Source organism: Pholis gunnellus (assembly GCF_910591455.1).
Source record: "Pholis gunnellus genome assembly, chromosome: 2".
Taxonomy (NCBI): domain Eukaryota; kingdom Metazoa; phylum Chordata; class Actinopteri; order Perciformes; family Pholidae; genus Pholis; species Pholis gunnellus.
In genome coordinates, this window is record NC_136536.1 from 13,723,829 (window position 1) to 13,743,270 (window position 19,442).

Consider the following 19,442-nt stretch of genomic DNA (forward strand, 5'->3'; position numbering starts at 1 on the left):
GGCATTGTTGTTTAAAATCCGTCAGTTTTTTTCTGAGTTCTGAAGAACCTTCTGAAAATGAACCAGTTCTCTTTTTTTACACACTAAAAAAGGGGGAAAAACAAGAGTGGAAAAGCAAAGACCAGTGTCCTCAGCCTTCCCCTCGACACGTGGAAAGCAAAGAGTGGGTGGCAGACGAGTGAGTATCTGTGTGTGTACACTCATTCCTCATTCAAAGCTAACATTTGCCCCGAACACTGACAAACACAGATGTTTAGCAGCAGATAGTTAAGTCAGAATATTGGCATATTTTGCGTCATTCATCGCTCCTGTATGAAAATAGATTTTCAAAAGCTTTTTTTGTCCTGAGTGTGTCTGTGTAACCAACAACAGGGAGCTTACACACACCTCCTTCAGTGCCACTAGCCTGTTAAGACATCTCATACACTTTACCACAGGAATTGTCAGGTGAAGTTTGGCCAGTGTCAAGCTTTTTATTTAAATAGGGAGAACTGAGGCAGCAAGGTTGCATAAGGTACTCCCTGTGGTATCCCCGCCTCTCATATCTGCATCAGACAGACTCCACAGACATTCACTGCGCTGCAATTCATGATGCAAGATGGTTATGGGCATGAATGCATATAGCTTTCATTTTAATGGAACTACTACTATCACTAAGTGCAACTAATGGACATTTATTTTTGAGTTTTGAGTTTTTAAATGTTCTATAGAATGTGGATTTTTTTTTTTTTTTACCTTTTTGATTTCTTTCCTGTCAACAACATTTGGCTTAAACAGCCAGATGTCACTGCAACCAGTTGTCAAAAATGGAAAGTTTGATTTTATAGCAATAGTACAAAGAAGAAAAATGACAACTTGCAATAATTAAAATTAAGTTAAGTGGTTTCAAACTTTTTATCACATTTTTTATATCAAACACAGTTGGGTTCATCAAAACAATCTTATAAGGGTATTTACATTCTGTGGAGAAAAAAACAGTTATACTCAAAACCACTCCAGTACCTTGTATCTCAGATTGTTTTTAATCAGTAGCATGTAAATACAATGTCTGCCCAGCTCTGAAAAGAATACATTCTCTGTGTTTGATGTAAATACCAACTGCTTGCTTTTATTATACATCAACTGGCAATCATTCCGCCTGTCTGCAATATCAACTTGCATTGATGAAGGTCTGAAAATAAAACATGAGTGTTTGCCCACAAGACTCCACTCTCTGTAAATATACATAAATACTGCTCCTCAAACAGTTTGTGAAATAGCAGATGGACAGGTCTGAAAAGTTGTTAATTAGAGACAACAATGTTTTTAATACAGTGTAGAAAGAGACAAAGACAGATACAGAAAGCTACACAAAGGTCTCGACACAAAAAATTACAACATCATTTCCAATAATGACATTACACTTCTGGTGGGAAGGCGAGAGAGTAATGACATCAATCTGGTGCTCTATGCAGACCCAGCAGGCACAGGAACTTATAAGGAGCATGTACATATCTATAATACTGTATTATGGCTAAATAGATAGATGTAGATGCAGCTATATACACCAGATGCTACTCAGCATGTTCACAGCAAGTTCCCATAATGCATCCAATGTTATTTATAGTAAGAAACTTGGCTTTACTTAGTTTCAATGAAAACGTCATGATCTGTGAAATATGTCAACTGAGAAAAGTCATGGGCTTTTTATATAAATAGTGTAGAAAACAATATTATAAAGTGATGATATAAATAAAAAGTGGGTAATAAAAAAAGGATGTTTTGTATTCAAACACATTTGTTAAAATTAAAAAAATGTCACTGGCAAGTACAATCTGAGACATCAAATGTCATTAGACATACAAATGTGTTAAATAATATAAGGCATGATAAATATCTAAGAGTTTTTACAGCAGCATGTGCTGTCTGTTTCCCCATGCTAGACTCCACTATCATCCTCCCCTTTCAATGCATTACTCTGCATCTCTATAGGACCATACCTACAAACCCTCTGATATTTCTACCTGTACAACATTCTGTCTTTATCGTTCTATAGAGTTGTCTGTGGAGAGCAATAAAGAGGAGAAAGGGAGGGAAATGAATGTTAGTCATTAAGATATGTTGTAAACTACACAGATAAAAGCAGGGTGAGGGGGGGGGGGTCGAAAGACATCTTCAGGTCAGTCAAACTTGTATCACATTGTCCACTACTTTGGACACTCCTTTGGTCAAAACAGTCCGGTCGATCAGATGACTGCCAGGGGCATCTGAATAGTCAATACATTGATTGTATATTAGTCAGTAAACTACAGATCAGCAAGTCAGTAGGGAACAGGAATGTATGGGCACATATGTGTCGACATGTTTTGGTCTAATGGCCCCCGGTGGGTGTGTGGGGTTAATCGAGGATGGTGACTGAGTTGGGCATGCCATTGGTGGCTGGGGAGACGGCGGTGGGGTTGAGCGGGGAGTTGTCTGGCAGGCCCTGCAGCGCCTCTGGACCCTCGCTGGGCCGACTGAACTGGCTAACCAGAGACTCATCCATGTTGAGCTCGGTGGTTATGGCACTGCTGCCGTTGAAGTCCAGGTTGTCCTCGCTGCACAGCTTGCTCTCCTCGCCGAGGGACGGCAGGCTGGCCGTGCGCTTCTCCTCGAGGTCGCTACAGAATGTGAGAGGACAGAAGAAGTAAAAGCAAGACATATTATCATATGGCCGGTAAAAAAAAAAATCATTAATTATTATTCAGTCCAAGATATGCCAACATGCAAGCTGATTCGTCGATGGGTTGATTGACTATCTTGATAATCGACTCAGCTTTTAAGTAAGCCAAAATATCCAATGTTGATAGTTCTAGGTTCTAAAATGTCAACCTTTGCGATTTTTCTTGGTCTTACTGTATAGTAAATTTCCCGGGGCTATAACATATTGTGATGGGCATTTTTGCCTGCTTGCTAATGTTTTACAGATCACATAATGAATCAATTAATATGAAATGTAATAAAATTGTTAGTTGCAGGCCATATACAAAATAATACACTCTCTGTGATTATACCAAACAGGGAAGTCATTCAGGGAAGTCATTAGGTAAGTAAAGCATTGGCAGGGATTATAAAAAAAAGTGGGTTTGGGATAGCAAATCACCTCACAGCATACCTTTCTAGAGATCTGCATAGCAGCAGCAGGCATTAGGGAGAAGAGGGACAATGAAAGGAACACACAGGGTTAGGAAAAGCAAACAATGCTGATGGAATCAAGGCTGGGTGTTAGAATTGAAATGATCTGTAGAAACATAAAAAAGAGAGGATGTGTATTTAGATGACAAACCTATACTCTCCAAAAGTCTCGTCCTTCATAGGCCGTGCCTCTGAGTCCATCGGACCCTCTTCTTTATCTTTCACTGTGAAGGAGATTATTGGATGTTATTATCAGTGAGATCTCAACCATTTTTCTCTCCAAACCACTGTCTCAGACATCGATAATGACATTCTGTCACACAACAAGATAACACCCAATGAAAAAAAAAAAAGATTGTGTCTGTGGAGCAAAGAGATTTGGACTATCTGTACGTAGAATCTTTGTATCTATGTAGTTTAAAGTGTTGATGTTTGACGTAATTTCTCATCTGACTTTCAACATAATATATAGCACTCTAAATATTACTGTTAAAACAATTTAAATAATTAATCGCTCAGAAGTATAATGCCAGCGGGTATGGTTGGATGTATTATTCAATTAGTCCTTGCTTTTAGCAGAGACAATTAAGTCTACTTTAAAAGGAGCCAGTCACTTGTTTCTCCCTCATGTGGAAAGGGATGAAAGGCCGGTGCTTTTCTCTGACCAGTCAGACAATAGCCTGCAGGCTGCAGTTGCTGTAGTGGTTTGTGATTATCATTTCACAGCTCTTTTCAGAGCAGAGCCTCTTACTGCCACAGTAAGGAAGTGCAGGCTTAGAGGTCTGTTTGACTACAAGTTTGATGTGAAAGCTACAAGGGAGAATGTTGGCCAAGAGAAAAGAAGTGGTCAATTATTTGGATATGGAGCCGCTCTAAGGATGACACAAAGAATTTTAAACATGTTGCAATTTTGATTTACTGTCGTGTTTCCAGTAAGAATGACCTTGTTTACTACGGTGCATTCCTGTAACTGCCAGGCTTCTTTTTCTACCGCAATGCCATTTTCATTATCAGACAGCTTTATGGCTCCAGCAGACTGTTCGGTGTCTCCCACAAAGCTTGTGTAGAGTGTGACATAGCAGTTGTCTAACATTGTTTTGTTCTTGCAGACAGGCTTAGAAGAAGGACTGGATGTCGTGCATTCTTTAAAAAAGTTGCTCAAGGTCTCAACCATCTTCTATAACACTTCATCATCCCTACTGAATGCGTAACACTCATCTTGGTGGGCTGCACTTGCCTGAATACTTCCCCCCTTTACTCCTCTTGATGAAGCAGAGGATAAGCAGTATCAGCAGAAGCAGCACGATGGCGCTCACAACACCGATGAACCAGCCTTGCGTTGCAAAGCTGGGCTGCACCTCCGTTACTCCTTCAAAGAGAAAAGACGAGTGAGGTGGGGAGAATTGAGTGTATGTTTGTAATGGGGAAACTGGATGAAAGTACAAGAGGAGCGGAAAGGATGAAAAATGTAGGAGAAGCAAGATAAAATAGGAAGAATCTAGGGCGAAAGAGACAGAGCAATATGTATTTTCGACAGGGTGGCAATGCACACTCGGGAGCCAAAGAATACAGCACAATGCGCCAAACAAACACAAGTAATGGATCATTGCATATGGCTAGCCAAGCTTTCTTTTCACAAGAGTCTTTGAAAGCACTTTACAGGCAGTGGAGAGAACTGCAAGGCACTCTCTGTAGGATCAGGCTTTATATTTAGATCTGGGAAGCCCAGAGGAGTGAGCCGAGAAGATGAAAGAAAAGAGGATGAATGAAGGTGGAACACTCATAGTACCTGTTCCGTGTGTCTTGATGTCAGTCTCCAAGAAGGTGATGTTGCTGTAGGTGAAGCGTAGATCATAATGAGAGCCAGGAGTCAGGCCCTGGAGCTGGTAGAAAGACTGTGACGAGTTTATCTTCTCTGTTTTCTTCCCTTTACTGCCATCTGCAGAGACATAACAAGGACTTTGATTTCCTTTGTATTGTTTAGGATTGTGAAACTATTCCCCAGCTAGATTTCTGGTTTTAAAAGGTTGATTATAATTAGGGTTTCCGTTATGTACCATTTCTGTTGAGGTAGTATATCTGGAAGCTAATGTTCCTGTGTCTCTTCTTGGCCACCCAGCTGAGGTTGACTAAGTTTTCTCCAGCAGTCAGGTTAATGTGGTCAGGAGGTGCTGCAAACATTCAGACAGAGGAATCAAACTCTTGACCTAGAACAATCTGATCCTGTTTGTGACAGATCTGTGAGGGTGAAGAACTCTGGGGAATCGGCTTTGTACCTCCATCCAGCGTGGTGGCACCCTCCCTCATGATGGGCTCTCCGTCCCCTGCGTCAGTGCGCCCCCTCAGGAAGAAGCGGTATTGGCTGTGGGGGTCCAGGCCCCTCAGGGTGAGGTGGGTGACTATGGGGCCCTCTATTGTCTCGACCTGCATGGGGCTGTCATCACTCTCCACAACTGAGCACATCGCAGCAGAAAAAAACATTCAGTCACACCTTGATCTTCAACACATCGTTATGGGTGACACATTGACTGACTGATGCGCATCATTAGGAGGCTATGCTTTGACCTTTTTCAGTGTTATTGATTTAGCTGGAAATATATTGTGTGGTTACATTTGTGATGTTTTTACTGCAGCATAGAAGCACTTCTTATGGTATTTTGTGAGATAGGTGTGTAAACCATGCTCACTCTGTTGGTACTGCAGTAGATATCCAATGAGGACTCCATTGGGCTGAGCAGGTGGCGTCCAGTGGAGGGTCATTTCTGTCTCTGATGGGCTGTCCAGAATCAGGGACATGGGAGGACGAGGAACTAGCAGCAACACAAACATACCTGATTAAAATGGATTATTAAACTATACTGTCACCTATTTCCCAACAACTGCCTGTTCAATAATATCTATCCCTGCATCAATTTCACCCTCCTTCTCTTCACGGCCCTCCACCCACTCAATCTCTGGATAGTGTCATTTCCTCTTTGAAATCCACTATCTATTGCTTCCTTCCTCCCATCTTTGTCTCTCCATGTCTATAATTAAAACCACCTCACCCACTTTATCCATCACCTTCCCTCTTCCACCCCCAATTTTTCCTCTTTTTCTCATTCTTACCTCCCTCATCAGTCATGAAGGACATCGTCTCAGACTGTGGTCCCTCTCCCTTGCTGTTGAATACAGTGACGGCCAGGTCGTAGTGGGAGTATGGTCTGAGATCACTGATCACCTTCTTCTCCTCGTTGGCCCCAGTCTCCACCACCAAAGTGCTCTCTGGCTCCCTGGACCTCCGGCCTCTGTGGTGGCTCCTGGAGCTGATTCTGGTCAAGTAGACCTGGAGTCACAAAATCAGTCATGGTGAAATGATGAACGAGGAAATCATGGGTACATTTTTGAGTTTTGAAATTTTAGAAATGTCACACACTTATAATTTATTCACTGCATATCAAGAAATGTTCTTATGGCATTAAAACTGGTATGGATATGAATCATCCATTCAACATCATCCACCTTCAAAGACCCCAAAGAGAGAAAGGGAAGCATTGTGACTACAGTGTGATACATTCTGATCATCTACAATAAAAAAGGCTCTTCTCGGCACAACCTTGACTCTAAAGACACCTCTAAAGCCCTTGCCAAGCTAAGGTCGGGCTGCCTCCGCCGTAAACCCAAAATATGTATTATTTATCAGGACAGGGGCTGAATATGAAACAACAGAGGAGATACAGGAGCAGTACCTTATATCCCAGCAGGTGTCCTCTGACTGTCTCTTTGGCCACTGCTTCCCAGTTTACGCTGATGGTAGTGCTGTTAAGTAAAATAACACCCACATTCATTGGAGCCTCCAATGGAACTGAGAAACAACGACAGACAGGAGGGTGAAAGGTGAGAAAGAATACGAAGTAGAAATATTCCCAGTACAAGAAAAGCTGTATTGTTAATTTTTTACCATCTTCTCCTGAGTAACCGATGATAGGGTCTGGCTCAGGTCCCTCCCCTTTCTCATTGACAGCCTGAACTTTGATCTCGAAGGCCGAAAAGTTGCCAATGTCATTGACCGTGAATGGGGTTGTTCTTGTGTGGTTGGTGTGCCAGCTGGGTCCGCTGCCCACAACTCGCCTCCACAGAACCCGATACGTGAAGTCAGGTCCATTAAAGTTACGTTTGTCCATTTCCTGCAGTGACAGCAACAGTAAATAATAATGCACAGACACATGCAGAGAAAATTGGCTTGATGCTGCTTCAGATAATGAGCTTGATGCTGCTTCAGATAGTTAGTACATTCAGGCAACAGATGTACCTCCCAGGTGATGAATAGAGTCTCTGGGTCTTTGGACTCACTCCTAACGTCTTCAGGGTTATTGTCTGGAGCTGTGTTTGGAAACAAGTTCATTGTAGTGTCATTCTGAGTTCGCTTTGAGATTGAAAACGTGTGGTTACAAAACACTGGCTCTAACCTTCAGCGGGTGTATTGTGGATTTCAGATGGCTTGCTGGGGCTGCTCTTCCCCACATAATTGATGGCAATGACCCGGAAACGGTAAGACATGTAGGGCCACAGAGGCAGGCTAGCACGCTGCTTGTTTCCTGTTACTCTCAGCAGCTCTTCCCAACCCCTCTCTTTCAAACCTTGGTCCTCAAACTCAACTACATACTCTGCAGAGAGAGAAAGAAAAAGTCAAGGAGTGATGGAGAAAGACAGGATGTAAACAATAAGGAAGCAATAGGAACATAAAATCAACACTCAGTAGCGATAAAGTCATACCGAGACGCTTTGAGCTTTACAAAAGTCTGATGCTGCAGATCAAATAACGATAATCCTGTCGAAGTAATGAAAACAGAGCAGCCTTTCATTTTGCCAGGGGGAGATGAAGATATGGTTTGTTGCTCTGAGTATTGGAGTTAGACAAGATGAAAAGTTTTATGTTCGCGTGTGTGTGTGTGTGTGTGTGTGTGTGTGTCTGAGTCAGTGCATATCCTCACTTGATGGCCCCATTACAAATATTCTAAAAACACAAAAGTCGAGAGGACGAACACGACTGGTGTGTGCATATATGTATGCGTCTCGTGAGCATGTGTGTCTGTGTGTGTTTGTCTGTTAACCTAGCACAGCGCTGTTGTGGTCGTCTCCAGGAGTCCAGCGGAGGGTGACTGCACGACGCTTAGGATCAGTGATCTGGAGGAGGACAGGAGGGTCTGGACGATCTGAAGGGGACAACAATAATATCATCACTGCAACTATCTGCTCACTGCTTGTCTACACACTACAAGCTTTAACAAAAAATGATTGGAAATCATACAGTATATATTCATTGATCTTACCCCATAAAGTGAGGGTGCCATTGGCTTCAGCCATGTCGTGCTTAGTGATGACCTGACAGGTGTACATGCCCTCATCATCTGCTTCCACATTAGTTATTTTCAGGTCTGGTCCATCCATTGTGTATCTGAAGAAATAATGTCATAATTATCCTCATCTCACTCCCCCTTTAACTACCGTCTTTTTCTTTTCTTACTACTTTTTTCACCATGGTAAGTCATTTATTTGTTTCTTTGTGTAACAGGAACAATACAGATAAACGTTATATGGGAAAATAAATGTAATGTTTATAGGGCATCTAGCTGAAGCTAATGTGTATCATCTGTTCCTGATTAGGCTTAAAACAACTCACAATAAAATAATAAATAAATACAATAACCATTTTGTCAGTAATTTCTAACGTTATCCTCATTTTTATCAGTTCTCTAATGCAAAGAATTTGGTCTTACTTTCCGTCAATGTGGGACTCAGAGATCTTTTGATAGTTTTTTCTCCACTGAATGAGAGGAGAGCCGAGTTTGGGGTCAACAAGGGCCAGACAAGTGAAGATTGTTGTGTTTCCACGCTGCACCTTCAGAGCCTGTGGAGGTGACAGGATCACTGTCCTATCTGGAGGAGAAAACAAGCAAGACACACAATGCTGAGACAAGCTGCAAGAGGTGCAACTAACATAAGCTGCTAAAGGACACAGTGTGTGTTTGTGTGTGTGTGTGTGTGTGTGTGTGTGTGTGTGTGTGTGTGTGTGTGTGTGTGTGTGTGTGTGTGTGTGTGTGTGTGTGTGTGGGTGTCCACTCACTAAGCACTTCTAGCTCGGCATTAATAGACAAGTTGGTTTTCTGTACAGTGCATGTGTAGAAGCCCTCATCGTCATGGGTGACATCAGAGATCTCAAGCCCTCCGTTGGTGAGCGGCTTCACTCTGGGATCTGCCAGAGGAGAGGAGGCGCTGCCGCTCTCCCTGGAAAAGACACACACGTGCACACACAAACACAAATTATAAACCTGGCAAGCAGAGTGAGAAATAAACCTTTTCAGCTCCTGCCGGGACTAATGAATTCAGTTTAATTGACACTATTTTACCAAAAGAACAAAGCCCTGTTGGGCGCCTGCCAAACTGACAAAATTCACAGTAATAGCCCAGATGTAACAGTATTTAGATGTTAATTCATGCATATGAACAGCTACCTACGCAATTATATCACCTCTGTGAAATTTGTTAAAAGACAAATCTGCCAGACACCACACTAGAATACATATTACAATGCTATGCACTAGAACACAATGGAATAAGGTGGTCATGTGCCTCACCATGTGACTTCAGGTTTAGGAGAGCCAAAGGTCTCACACTCCAGTACAGCTCTCTGGCCCTCTGTAAATGTGTACGTAGTCCCATCCTCAGTCAGGATCTGTGCAGGCAGCTCTGAAACAACACACACAAAGAGAAATGAAACACACACACAGACCTACACCCACAACTCTGTTTAATAAGTTTCAAAACAAACATTCACCAATGACATAGACGTTGGTGTTGGTGATGATGTTTCCATGCTTGTTGGAGGCCTGGCACTGATAGACGGCAGTGTCTCCCAGGTTGACATCCTTTAGTATTAGAGATCCGCTCGTTGTCACAGAACGTCTGGAGTCCTTGTCGGTTGCTGTTTAAAAAAATATGCAGTCAGCACATCCACAGTGCCCGATGTTGTGTGTTGAGGTACGTATTGTTGGGTGTATGCGCTGACCTGAGAGGGCGATCCCGTTGATGGTCCAACTGATGGTAGGCGTAGGGATGCCGTCCGCCTGGCAGTGTAGCTTGACAGTCTCACCTGGGGCATATAACTGACTAGGTGGCTCCTTGATCCAGTAGGGAGCCGCTACAAGGGCCAGAATATACCAATTACACACAGCAAAAGCAAAACAATGCAATCTTAAATTTAACAGCACCAAATGATTACACAAGACAGTGAGACTGATGGGTTGAGATTGAAAGGTCATGCCCAACAAGCTATCAAAGTCTCCAAAATGAAGCAACTGATCGCAAAACTGTTTTGTTGGGCTTAAAAGGAAACTTTTTACAGGTCAAGGTCTATTAATTATAGTCACAGGGAGTACCACTCAGTTTGTGACAGTTGTGTTATGTTTTCTTTTACTCAATTACTCTCTTAACGTCATCCAGGTATCTTAGCTTGGGATCGGTGAACGATCATTTTACAGAGAGCCTGGGAACAACCGCACAAGCTTTGAAGATGTGAATACGTGGCAGGGATCTAGTGAAAGATGCTATCAGGTGGAATTATGTGACGTGCAGGAGTTCGACCCAGGAACTAAAAGTGCCATAACTTTATGAAAGTGTTTTCCTAAATCATTTGAATACTTTAAAACCTTTATCTAAGAACAAAAATGAATAATTAATTTACCACATAGCAGAGGACATCAGTTGCTAAGTGTGAAGCCGGTATGTATACATGCCAACTGGATAGACTTAATGAATACAAGATACAGTAATATGATCAACTGTGAATCTGGATTATTGCAGCACCTATTATATTGTAAAATCACAGTACATGCTCAAATCACCTTTCACCCACATGCAATTGAGAATGTGTGTGTGTATATGTGTGTGTGTGTGTGTGTGTGTGTGTGTGTGTCATACCTTCCACAGTCACAGTGTAAGTGTGTGTGGCCTTCCCTTGGGAGTTCTCAGCCATACACTGGTACTCGCCCCCGTCGCTCTCTGAGATATTACTGAAGCGCAAGCGGCGGTTGAACATGTCTTTAACGACCCGAGATTCATACATCTCGCCGTCTCTCCTCACCCATGAAACTTTGGGAGTTGGACTGAAGAGGAGGAGAGAGGAGAGAGGAGAGGAAGAGGTATAGCAGAATTCAGAAGGATGTGGATGGAGGGATGCAACAGAGGAAGCAACACATTGAACAGAGAGAGATGGGCGGTAGAAGGAAGGGAGAGGAACGGATGAGACCCACGTAAGATTTATTCAAAGGTGTGGCTCAAGTTTTCTGAATGATGGGGCAGAAATATGTGCACACACGGACACTCACAGGCCTTGGACGATGCACTCAAGCTCCACAGTCTGGCCCCTGAGGGAATGGTAAGTGCTGTGGCTTCCAGTAGGTCTCATCATGTGGGGCCTCTTGCTCTTGCTCAGAGAGTTGGCTGGAGAGGCGGAAACACAAAGACGGAGCAAAAGATTCATACATATGTATGGGTAATTTTCAAATTGCCTTGCTGCTGACACAGCAGCCACTGTAGAGACTCTGACACACACAAACATATGCCGAGTGTGGAATCATGTGGCGAAGACTTTACCTTTCTAACAACACACTGTACAGATTTTCTACACACACACACACACACACACACACACACACATGCACACACACAGGTCTCGTGTTAACATGTGCTCATCTTTCTGACCTCTGGTTGGGCCACAGATGCTGACAGCCACATCTCAGTGTGAGCTGCATCTCATTACCAGAGGAGGTGATGAGGCCCCCCGGCGGCTCTGTGACCGTCTACTGGATAAGGTACTGCTTTGGTCAGCACAACATGCCACCACATGGGGGTGAGATGACTTTGGTTCAAGTATGAGGCCTCAGTGGTTCTCAACAAATTGTCATGCTGACTATTTATCATACTGTGTTTGCCAATTTCATATCGAGACCTATACAGTGTTTTATTGTAACGGATTTCTCTTATATAAAGAAAACAAGACGCTTTTTACGGAATGTCAATCGATACAGGCCATCTTTCAAAATGAATGTACTTTACAAAAGAAAAGCATGTATCAAGGACAGTGTAAACTTGATCTTAAAGGTTTGGTTCACCCAAATGACAAAGATCATATATTTAGTCATGCTGAACGTCTTTACATCTTAATGTTGATCCTCTGACCTTTCCTCTGGAGCCACCACAAGATTCACATTTGCAGTTTTGAGAGAAATGTTTAAGTAGCTATTGAATGGATTGCCGTGAAAATTGTCCATCAAACGTTGTTGCTTTAGATGAAAGCAGTCTTAGCCTAAAGATGCAATTCTGAAACTCAGTTTAGGTCAGATCAGTCCAGTCTACGGTCAGTTGATCCAGAACAAAACTCACAAGGGTTTACAGTCAGAGTGATGGGTTCCTTTGCCAGAATGGTGCGTGTCGCCAGGTACTGGACATTGCAGGTGTAGTCATCCCTGCTGTCCTCGGTTGTCAAATGGGCAAAGTATAGGTTGCCATCCTTCCCCACGACCACCCGTTCACTTAGCTGGATATGGTGTAGCCCTGTAGAGAGAGGGAGAGAGGATATAAGAGAGACATTGATGACAGATAGAGGCAGCAGGGAAATGGGAATAAAGAGAGAGAGAATGAGGAGCTTAACAAGAGGATAGAATAGGGAAGCATAGAGATACAACAGGATGAGACAATGAGAGAAATAGAAACATTATAATAAAGAGAAGTCGGAGAAAAGGGGTAAGAATAGACTCTGATCAGCCGACAAAAGGTACTGAAGACATTAAAAAAAACATCCAGGGAAAGCATAAATGCATAAAAGGATATTCTGCACATTGAGAAAGGAAAAAGGATAATATTGTTTCAGAAATAAACACTTATCTATACCTCACTATGATGCTAGTGGACCACAAAAGGACAGATAGATTGTCTAACAGATTTATTGAGGAAACAGGAAGGATGTAGTGCAAGGAGAGATGGAAAGGTAATGCACTCACTCCAGTCCATCCAGTGAATAATAGGCTCCATGGAGCTCTGCGGGGGGTTACACTCCAGAAAGAAACTGCTTCCCTCTTCAGACTTCAAATTAACCTTCTTTTCTTTCTGCTGGGATGGGGGAACTAAAGGGAAGCAAGTGGGGAAAAACACAGATCTGTTCATGTGTGTCGACAAACACGTACACAACCGCCTTTGCACACATTTATGGCGTCAAGATTTCCTGAGACAACCCGTATCAAAAGTCAACTTAAAACACACAATGCAGCGGATAGGGAGTATTATTTGTAAATCCCATTTTGAGGAACTTTAAGGATCTGAGGAGAAGCGTGTGAGAAGGCGCCAGGTTGTCGTTTGCCTTGTAAAATTATGTGATTTGTGATTCATATGTCTCCTTCCCTCCTCCCCACCTCCCTTCTGCCCATTGTTAATAACCCCACAGGAGCTACCGAAGAGTGCTTCACATGACATCAACTCAAGAGCGTTTCTGGGGAAACCGTTGTCAGGGAAACTGTGATGGAAGGAGGTCGCCCAGGAGAGAGCCAGTCACACAGGTGGATGGATGCACAGAGGTGCTCTTTACTCTTGCCCAGGGGACCATGTGTGTGCGTGTGCGAGTGTGTTTGCATGCGTGTACGTGAGTATATGCTGATTATCATGTTATGTTCTGGATGTGAGCCTCCATCTTCTAACAAATGAGCTCTCTGTAAAGGAGGGCAAGGAAAAGGTTTACACACCCGCTCGCAGCTTTGTAAATTGCTCTGTTATTGCTGATAAAAACCATGTCTCGCTTCTAATCTGGACCTTGAAGGCATTTACAGGTGCTTAAACCTTAGACCCGTAACTCCTCTAACGTGATGCAATTTGTTTGAGAACACATCAGAGGAAGTTTAACTAGTTCGATATTATTTCAAATGGGGTGAGTCGTCTCTCAAGGCTGAAGCCAAATGACACCAAATCAGCAAATACTCACTAACTCACGCATGATGGGATTTGAATATTCAAATTAAACATCAAAATTGAATGACTCTTTCTTGGTAACTGGTCAGTGGCTGCTTTAGGATTAAACAGCCATCAGCATGTTCTCACCATCAGTGTTGAGAAGGGCCTCGCTAGAGACGGCTGTCCCCAGCTCGTTGGATGCATAGCAGACGTATTTGGCTTGGTACTGCTTCAAGCTCTCCATGGTGTTACTCAGTGTGTAGAATGCAAATGAGCCAGAGCGCTCAGAAACCTTCAGCTCTGGGTCACTGCCTGGGTCAAACTCCTCTCCATCCTTTGTCCATCGGAAACTTGAGCGAAGAAAAAATGAAACAGTAATGCTGAAGGGGGAATGTTCACTCAAATATCAAATACCAAAAACATCATTTCCATGTCTTTGAACAAGCAGTTTTTGAACAAACAAAATGTCCTTCAATGTCACTGAATTCAAGGGTACAAATGAATTGATGCAAAATGTACAGGCGATGCCCCAGTGGGACTCATAGGCTTGTGCTGGGTAATTGCGATATTCATCTTTTCCTTGGCAATTCGAGCAGTTTTCCACTTCAGAGCAGCTAAGACACTCTGAAAAGATTGCTCGAGGGCATAATGACATTTATCCCTTGTTGAAATGAGAACTCTGACTGGAAGAAGCTGTGCTCTCATGTAATACTAATGCGTGGATGTCAGCTGAACAAGGAGAGGGAAGGTCAATGTTCCCTGTTGTCTAAAAAGATAACTAGTGGCTAGGCTCCACCATGAACAATATAGGATCTTCAGACTGTTTGCCTGTGTGTGTGTGTGTGTGTGTGTGTGTGTGTGTGTGTGTGTGTGTGTGTGTGTGTGTGTGTGTGTGTGTGTGTGTGTGTGTGTGTGTGCTGACTAACATGGGTAGAGGGTTGCCAGTGGCTTCACAGCTCATGACGAGGTCTTCAACACTAAAGACGGTGACAGACTCCGGCTGTGTGATGATCATTGGAGGCCTCTTGACTGCAACAACCAGAGGCAGAGTTAGTGCTGTCAAAACAACAGTTACAAAGCAGGCGTGCATGTGCTACAACACACCTATTGGTTTGAATAGATAGCGACACATGCACAGAATAGTGCTGCAGTCTTCGCATGACCTGCTTTCATTCTGCATGCTGCTGTAATAACTCCAGCTATGACATACACACACATATCATCCCATTGAAACACACTTTTTACGGCTGTTGTTAATGGCTTAGCAAACAGCACAGAATAACCAGAGATACCACTCATTTTCTTAGTTTAACAGCTGCCGATATAAGTATATTCCAGTCAATATCACTTAAAAAGACTCCCCAGAGAAAGAGATGAAATGTAGGCCGAGGAAAAGAGTGAGAGTAAGAGAGTAGGCAGAGAAAATGCGTTGAGATGAGAGGAAATTGATATAGCATAATGTAAGAGGGAGAGTTCATGTAAAAGAGATATTTGGCCCAGTGCTCGCTGTGAGACTGAGAGATATAGGCGGAGGGAGGGAAAGAGTCTGCAGGGAAATGAAGCAGGGATCTTGAAGGGGAAAAAGGGTAATGGCCACCAAAACAGCCATAAAGCAATGCCTCGATAAGAAACTCGTAAAAACCAACATGCTAGGATTTGCTGTGAATACTGTATTGAACCAGCATGTTTGATTTTTCCACATACTTTATGGCCCATGTTGTGTTTTTATGTTCTGTTTTTCAATAGCTATTGGCAAAAATGTAAATCTTTTTCTCCAGATAGCTCAGTGACTTTAGGCTGTTTGCAGTGGAATAGAGGTCACAGCTTGATAGTAGTTGGTAGAGTTTTAACAAAATTTGACTTTAAGGGAAAGAGACAGAGCCCGAGATTCATTTATATTATCTAGGTAAATGGGTAAAGAGGACACAGGAGGGAAGGGGGTTGCGGTAGATGAGGAGAAGAAGGCGATGGAAGATGGAGATGGAGATGGAGAGTTAAGCGGACAGGGGAGACAGATGGAAGTACAGCAAAGAGAAAGCCCATGCAGAGCAACAGAGGAAATGGAGCAAATGGAGACCGAGAGGAGGGAGAAAAACAAACAAACAAGGGGTAGACTCACAGAGGTTCAGAAAGAGACGGATAGGGAGAGTGAGGGAATTTAATGAAAGAATTCCCACTGACAGAGGCAATAAGCCCATTTCCTCAGCTGATCAAATTGAAGTTTGGGCTGCGGGCGCAGCTCCATTATTGGCAGAGGAGGAGAGGAGCCGGTGCTTAACTCCTCTTTATTTCTCCGTGTCTTTGATCTGACAGCCCTGCTGTCTCCTTACAGACAGCAGCTCCTCACACTTCCTGAACACCTATACTGAACACGCACCCCCGTACAGAAAAAGGCACACAGAAACAGGCGCATGTTCACCATACAACACACAAACACACATACTACATCCTCACGTACAAACACACGTGCACGATACAGAAACAGATGCATAAACACGGACACACGCAAGCATAACACTGCAGATGCACACTAATGCCTGATTCATTCATGTGCAGCACAGTGCTAAAAGACTTTCAATGTGTGCTGGATGGAAAATAACCTCTCTGGCATAATGAAAGTGTTTACAATAAACTTTGCCAGCACCTGCATTAAGACAGATAGAATTCAATAAAGTTAAAAGCACTTACGGTCACTTATATGGTCTGTAAAGCCCCAGCGGTGGCCAGAGAACAGGTAATGAGGGAAAAATATGTTAGTTACAGTCAACAAGAAGGAGAAAGAGATAGATAGATATTGTCAGACAGCGACGAACACGCAGACAAACAGAGAGACAGACAGATAGACATACAGATAGACTGAATTTGATCGCTGATAATTGAACAACATTTATGATACATGGTAGATAAAGCAGCGTAATGTCTCATGTAATTGAACCTCACTTTAACCTCAGCCTCTTTGACACAGATTCTAACGCACATCTCCTTTATTGATCCAGATCACTGCCCGAGTGACTCTCATTGACATGGAGGAGCCTTGCTAATTTAAAGGCAGGGGACACCTTGACCTTTTACATATTTGACCTGCTCCTTCTTCCTCATCATCATCCTCCCTTCATCCTCCTCAGCCCTCTCACCTCTCTGTCACCGATTCCCCCTTAGGGAATTAGACTGGGAGATTGACTGCATTTCATCAACGTTTACAGGTCCTGCATTTTACAGGTCCTGCATGTGTGTCCAGGCGTGTGCAAACGCTTGTTTTTAGACACACTTTTGAAGTCTGTGTGGGTGGTGAAGGACTGTGACTCACTGGAAGTAGTCCTAGATAAAGAGTGAACAACAGAAGCAGCAGTGGAAACAATATTCTCTCTCTCTCTCTCTAGCTCTATTGGAGCTCTGTGGGCAGGCTGGCGCAGCAGAGACGATGAAGATCAATTTCCCTGCAGGGCCACAAGCTCAGCTGTATCTCTAATGCCCACATATTGCATTGAGGAGGAGGTAGAAATAAGAGCGAGTGAGGGAAAACCTTGCAGAATTGTTGTTGTTTAACTCAATTGTTGATTAAATTACTCCCCAATCAGATTCTGGTTTGCACCAAGAAAAACCAGATCAATAGTGGGACTAATCAATGCTGTATGAGGGGATCAATTACAAAGTAATTAGACACACCACCGGCACAGATGAGCGCTAACCAAAGAAACCTCAGACAGTGTAGTATTTTGAGCGTAATAGAGCGATCCAACCCTGCATATTGAGGTTACTGAAAGGGAAATACATGTTCATTCTGCTCATTTGCGCGAATTAATGATGATGAAAGATCATTATTAGCGTGCTTTGATGAATCAACAATGTAATTAGCACAACAAATAGATCTTTGAACCTCATGGAAGCATTTAGCTAACGCTGTCATGAATGGTACGATATGAATCTGTACTCACAGTTGGAGGGTATGTGTATGGCTGCTTGGCTGGGCTGGGCAGCAAGGGAGAGGAGGAGGAGGAGGAATGGGAGGAGGGGAGAGGAGCATCGCCCCCTACTGCCAACCTGCTGTCGCTGCGTGTGAGGCATTGCTCACTGTCCCATCCAAGTCCCACCTGGTCACACACAGTACAGTAAAACGCAAACAGAGGTCAACCTCACACACACACACACACACACACACACACACTTGTGCAGAGCAAGTGTGGGGCTTTGTTTCTTTTCCAGGAGGCCTCAGCGTTGCCTCGTATGTCCCTCTTGTCTTCTCTCTTTTTTTCCGCCTCACTCCTTTTTCTTTTGCTCTCTCTATAAGTCAGGTCCACGCCCTCCTGCTGGTCTCCTCTCTGTAACATAAAAGAGAGGGGGGAGGAGAGGAGTGGAGAAGCGAGAGGGAGGGGCAGAGAGGGGCCATGTGTCAGAATGGGAGAAAAATTACCCTGCGCCATGTGGTCAGACCTGAACACAGACCGCGACATGGAGTTAACACACCAATCAAGGGGCAACAATACACATCCCAAAATCCTGCCTATCTCTGAACCTGTTCCTGCAAACAAAAATCTCCATTTCTTTAATTACATGACCAGTGGCCCATATGTAAGGGAACAGTCAGCTGGACAGATGGACAGAATACCGCAACAGGAAGCTGTACAGAGCCTCCCAGCACACAGATGGGCTTTTCACAGACAAATGCAGATTGATGAAGTGTCAAATCAGATAATACGCAAGACAGTCACACAAATAGTTCATAATTAGGTTAACTGGTCCGGGCTGCGTTGCGCCGACTGAACAGTCCGCAGTGTACTTGGGTGATAGTGCTGCGATAAGTGTGAGATAAAGATGCTGTCAGTCATGGCGAGTGAGGCAAGCCACCCCTGCTAGGAGTCTATCCGTTCTCCATCTGTACGCTTGGATCTGGTACTCGCCACAACATGCAGGCTGTCCTCCCCCGCGACACCACGTGGCGCAGCCCGCTGACTGTTTACACCACTCAGTATCACACACAAAGAGCTGTTATAGCACACCATGATTAAGACGTACATGTGAGACAAAAGAAAATGGCGACAATAGAGAAAGGAAGCTTATTTGGCAGCTCTGCAGTGATGGCAGCCTGATTGAAAGAGTTCTGGCTCTGCTCTCCGCTGTTTGCTGGCAGTGCCACAACGGAGTGAAGGGTTGACCTTGGAGAGTGCGGGGGAGGTCAGAGAAGAGAGGAGATGAAGATGAAAATGATGGAGAAGAGTGGTGGGTGAGAGGAGGATGGAGAGATGTAATCTCTTATCTATTCTGTTATCTAGTGGGTAATGGCTGGCCAGTTAATTGCGAGGGAAATTTAC

At 43.6% G+C, this 19,442-nt stretch overlaps 1 protein-coding gene across 1 annotated transcript; it reads right to left on the bottom strand.

Moving 5' to 3' along the window:
* Window positions 1–1,007: 1,007 nt before the first annotated feature.
* l1cama (L1 cell adhesion molecule, paralog a) lies at window positions 1,008–18,380 on the bottom strand. The gene is made up of 27 exons (XM_079180798.1): window positions 18,069–18,380; window positions 16,822–16,836; window positions 15,060–15,162; window positions 14,281–14,483; window positions 13,194–13,316; window positions 12,577–12,747; window positions 11,520–11,634; window positions 11,113–11,297; window positions 10,202–10,333; window positions 9,971–10,117; window positions 9,771–9,882; window positions 9,260–9,420; window positions 8,913–9,072; window positions 8,466–8,590; window positions 8,247–8,348; window positions 7,602–7,799; window positions 7,445–7,515; window positions 7,094–7,319; window positions 6,882–6,997; window positions 6,262–6,478; window positions 5,841–5,963; window positions 5,430–5,606; window positions 5,211–5,324; window positions 4,943–5,092; window positions 4,391–4,522; window positions 3,305–3,377; window positions 1,008–2,639 (listed from the first exon to the last, which is right to left on the bottom strand). The coding sequence occupies exons 1-27, from the start codon at window positions 18,196–18,198 to the stop codon at window positions 2,378–2,380; spliced, it is 3,843 nt and encodes a 1,280-aa protein (XP_079036924.1). The 5' UTR covers window positions 18,199–18,380; the 3' UTR covers window positions 1,008–2,377.
* Between the last annotated feature and the right edge of the window lie 1,062 nt (window positions 18,381–19,442).

What these genes read in the sequence shown, in the direction of transcription:
- l1cama (XM_079180798.1), bottom strand. Translation starts at nt 18,198, where the DNA reads ATGCCTCACACGCAGCGACAGCAGGTTGGCAGTAGGGGGCGATGCTCC. An exon ending in TGGCACCCTCACTTTATGGG is followed by an intron (nt 8,349 to 8,465) that starts GTAAGATCAATG and finishes TGTCCCCTTCAG; the next exon opens with ATCGTCCAGACCCTCCTGTC. An exon ending in TAAAGGGGGGAAGTATTCAG is followed by an intron (nt 3,378 to 4,390) that starts GCAAGTGCAGCC and finishes TCTCCTTCACAG; the next exon opens with TGAAAGATAAAGAAGAGGGT.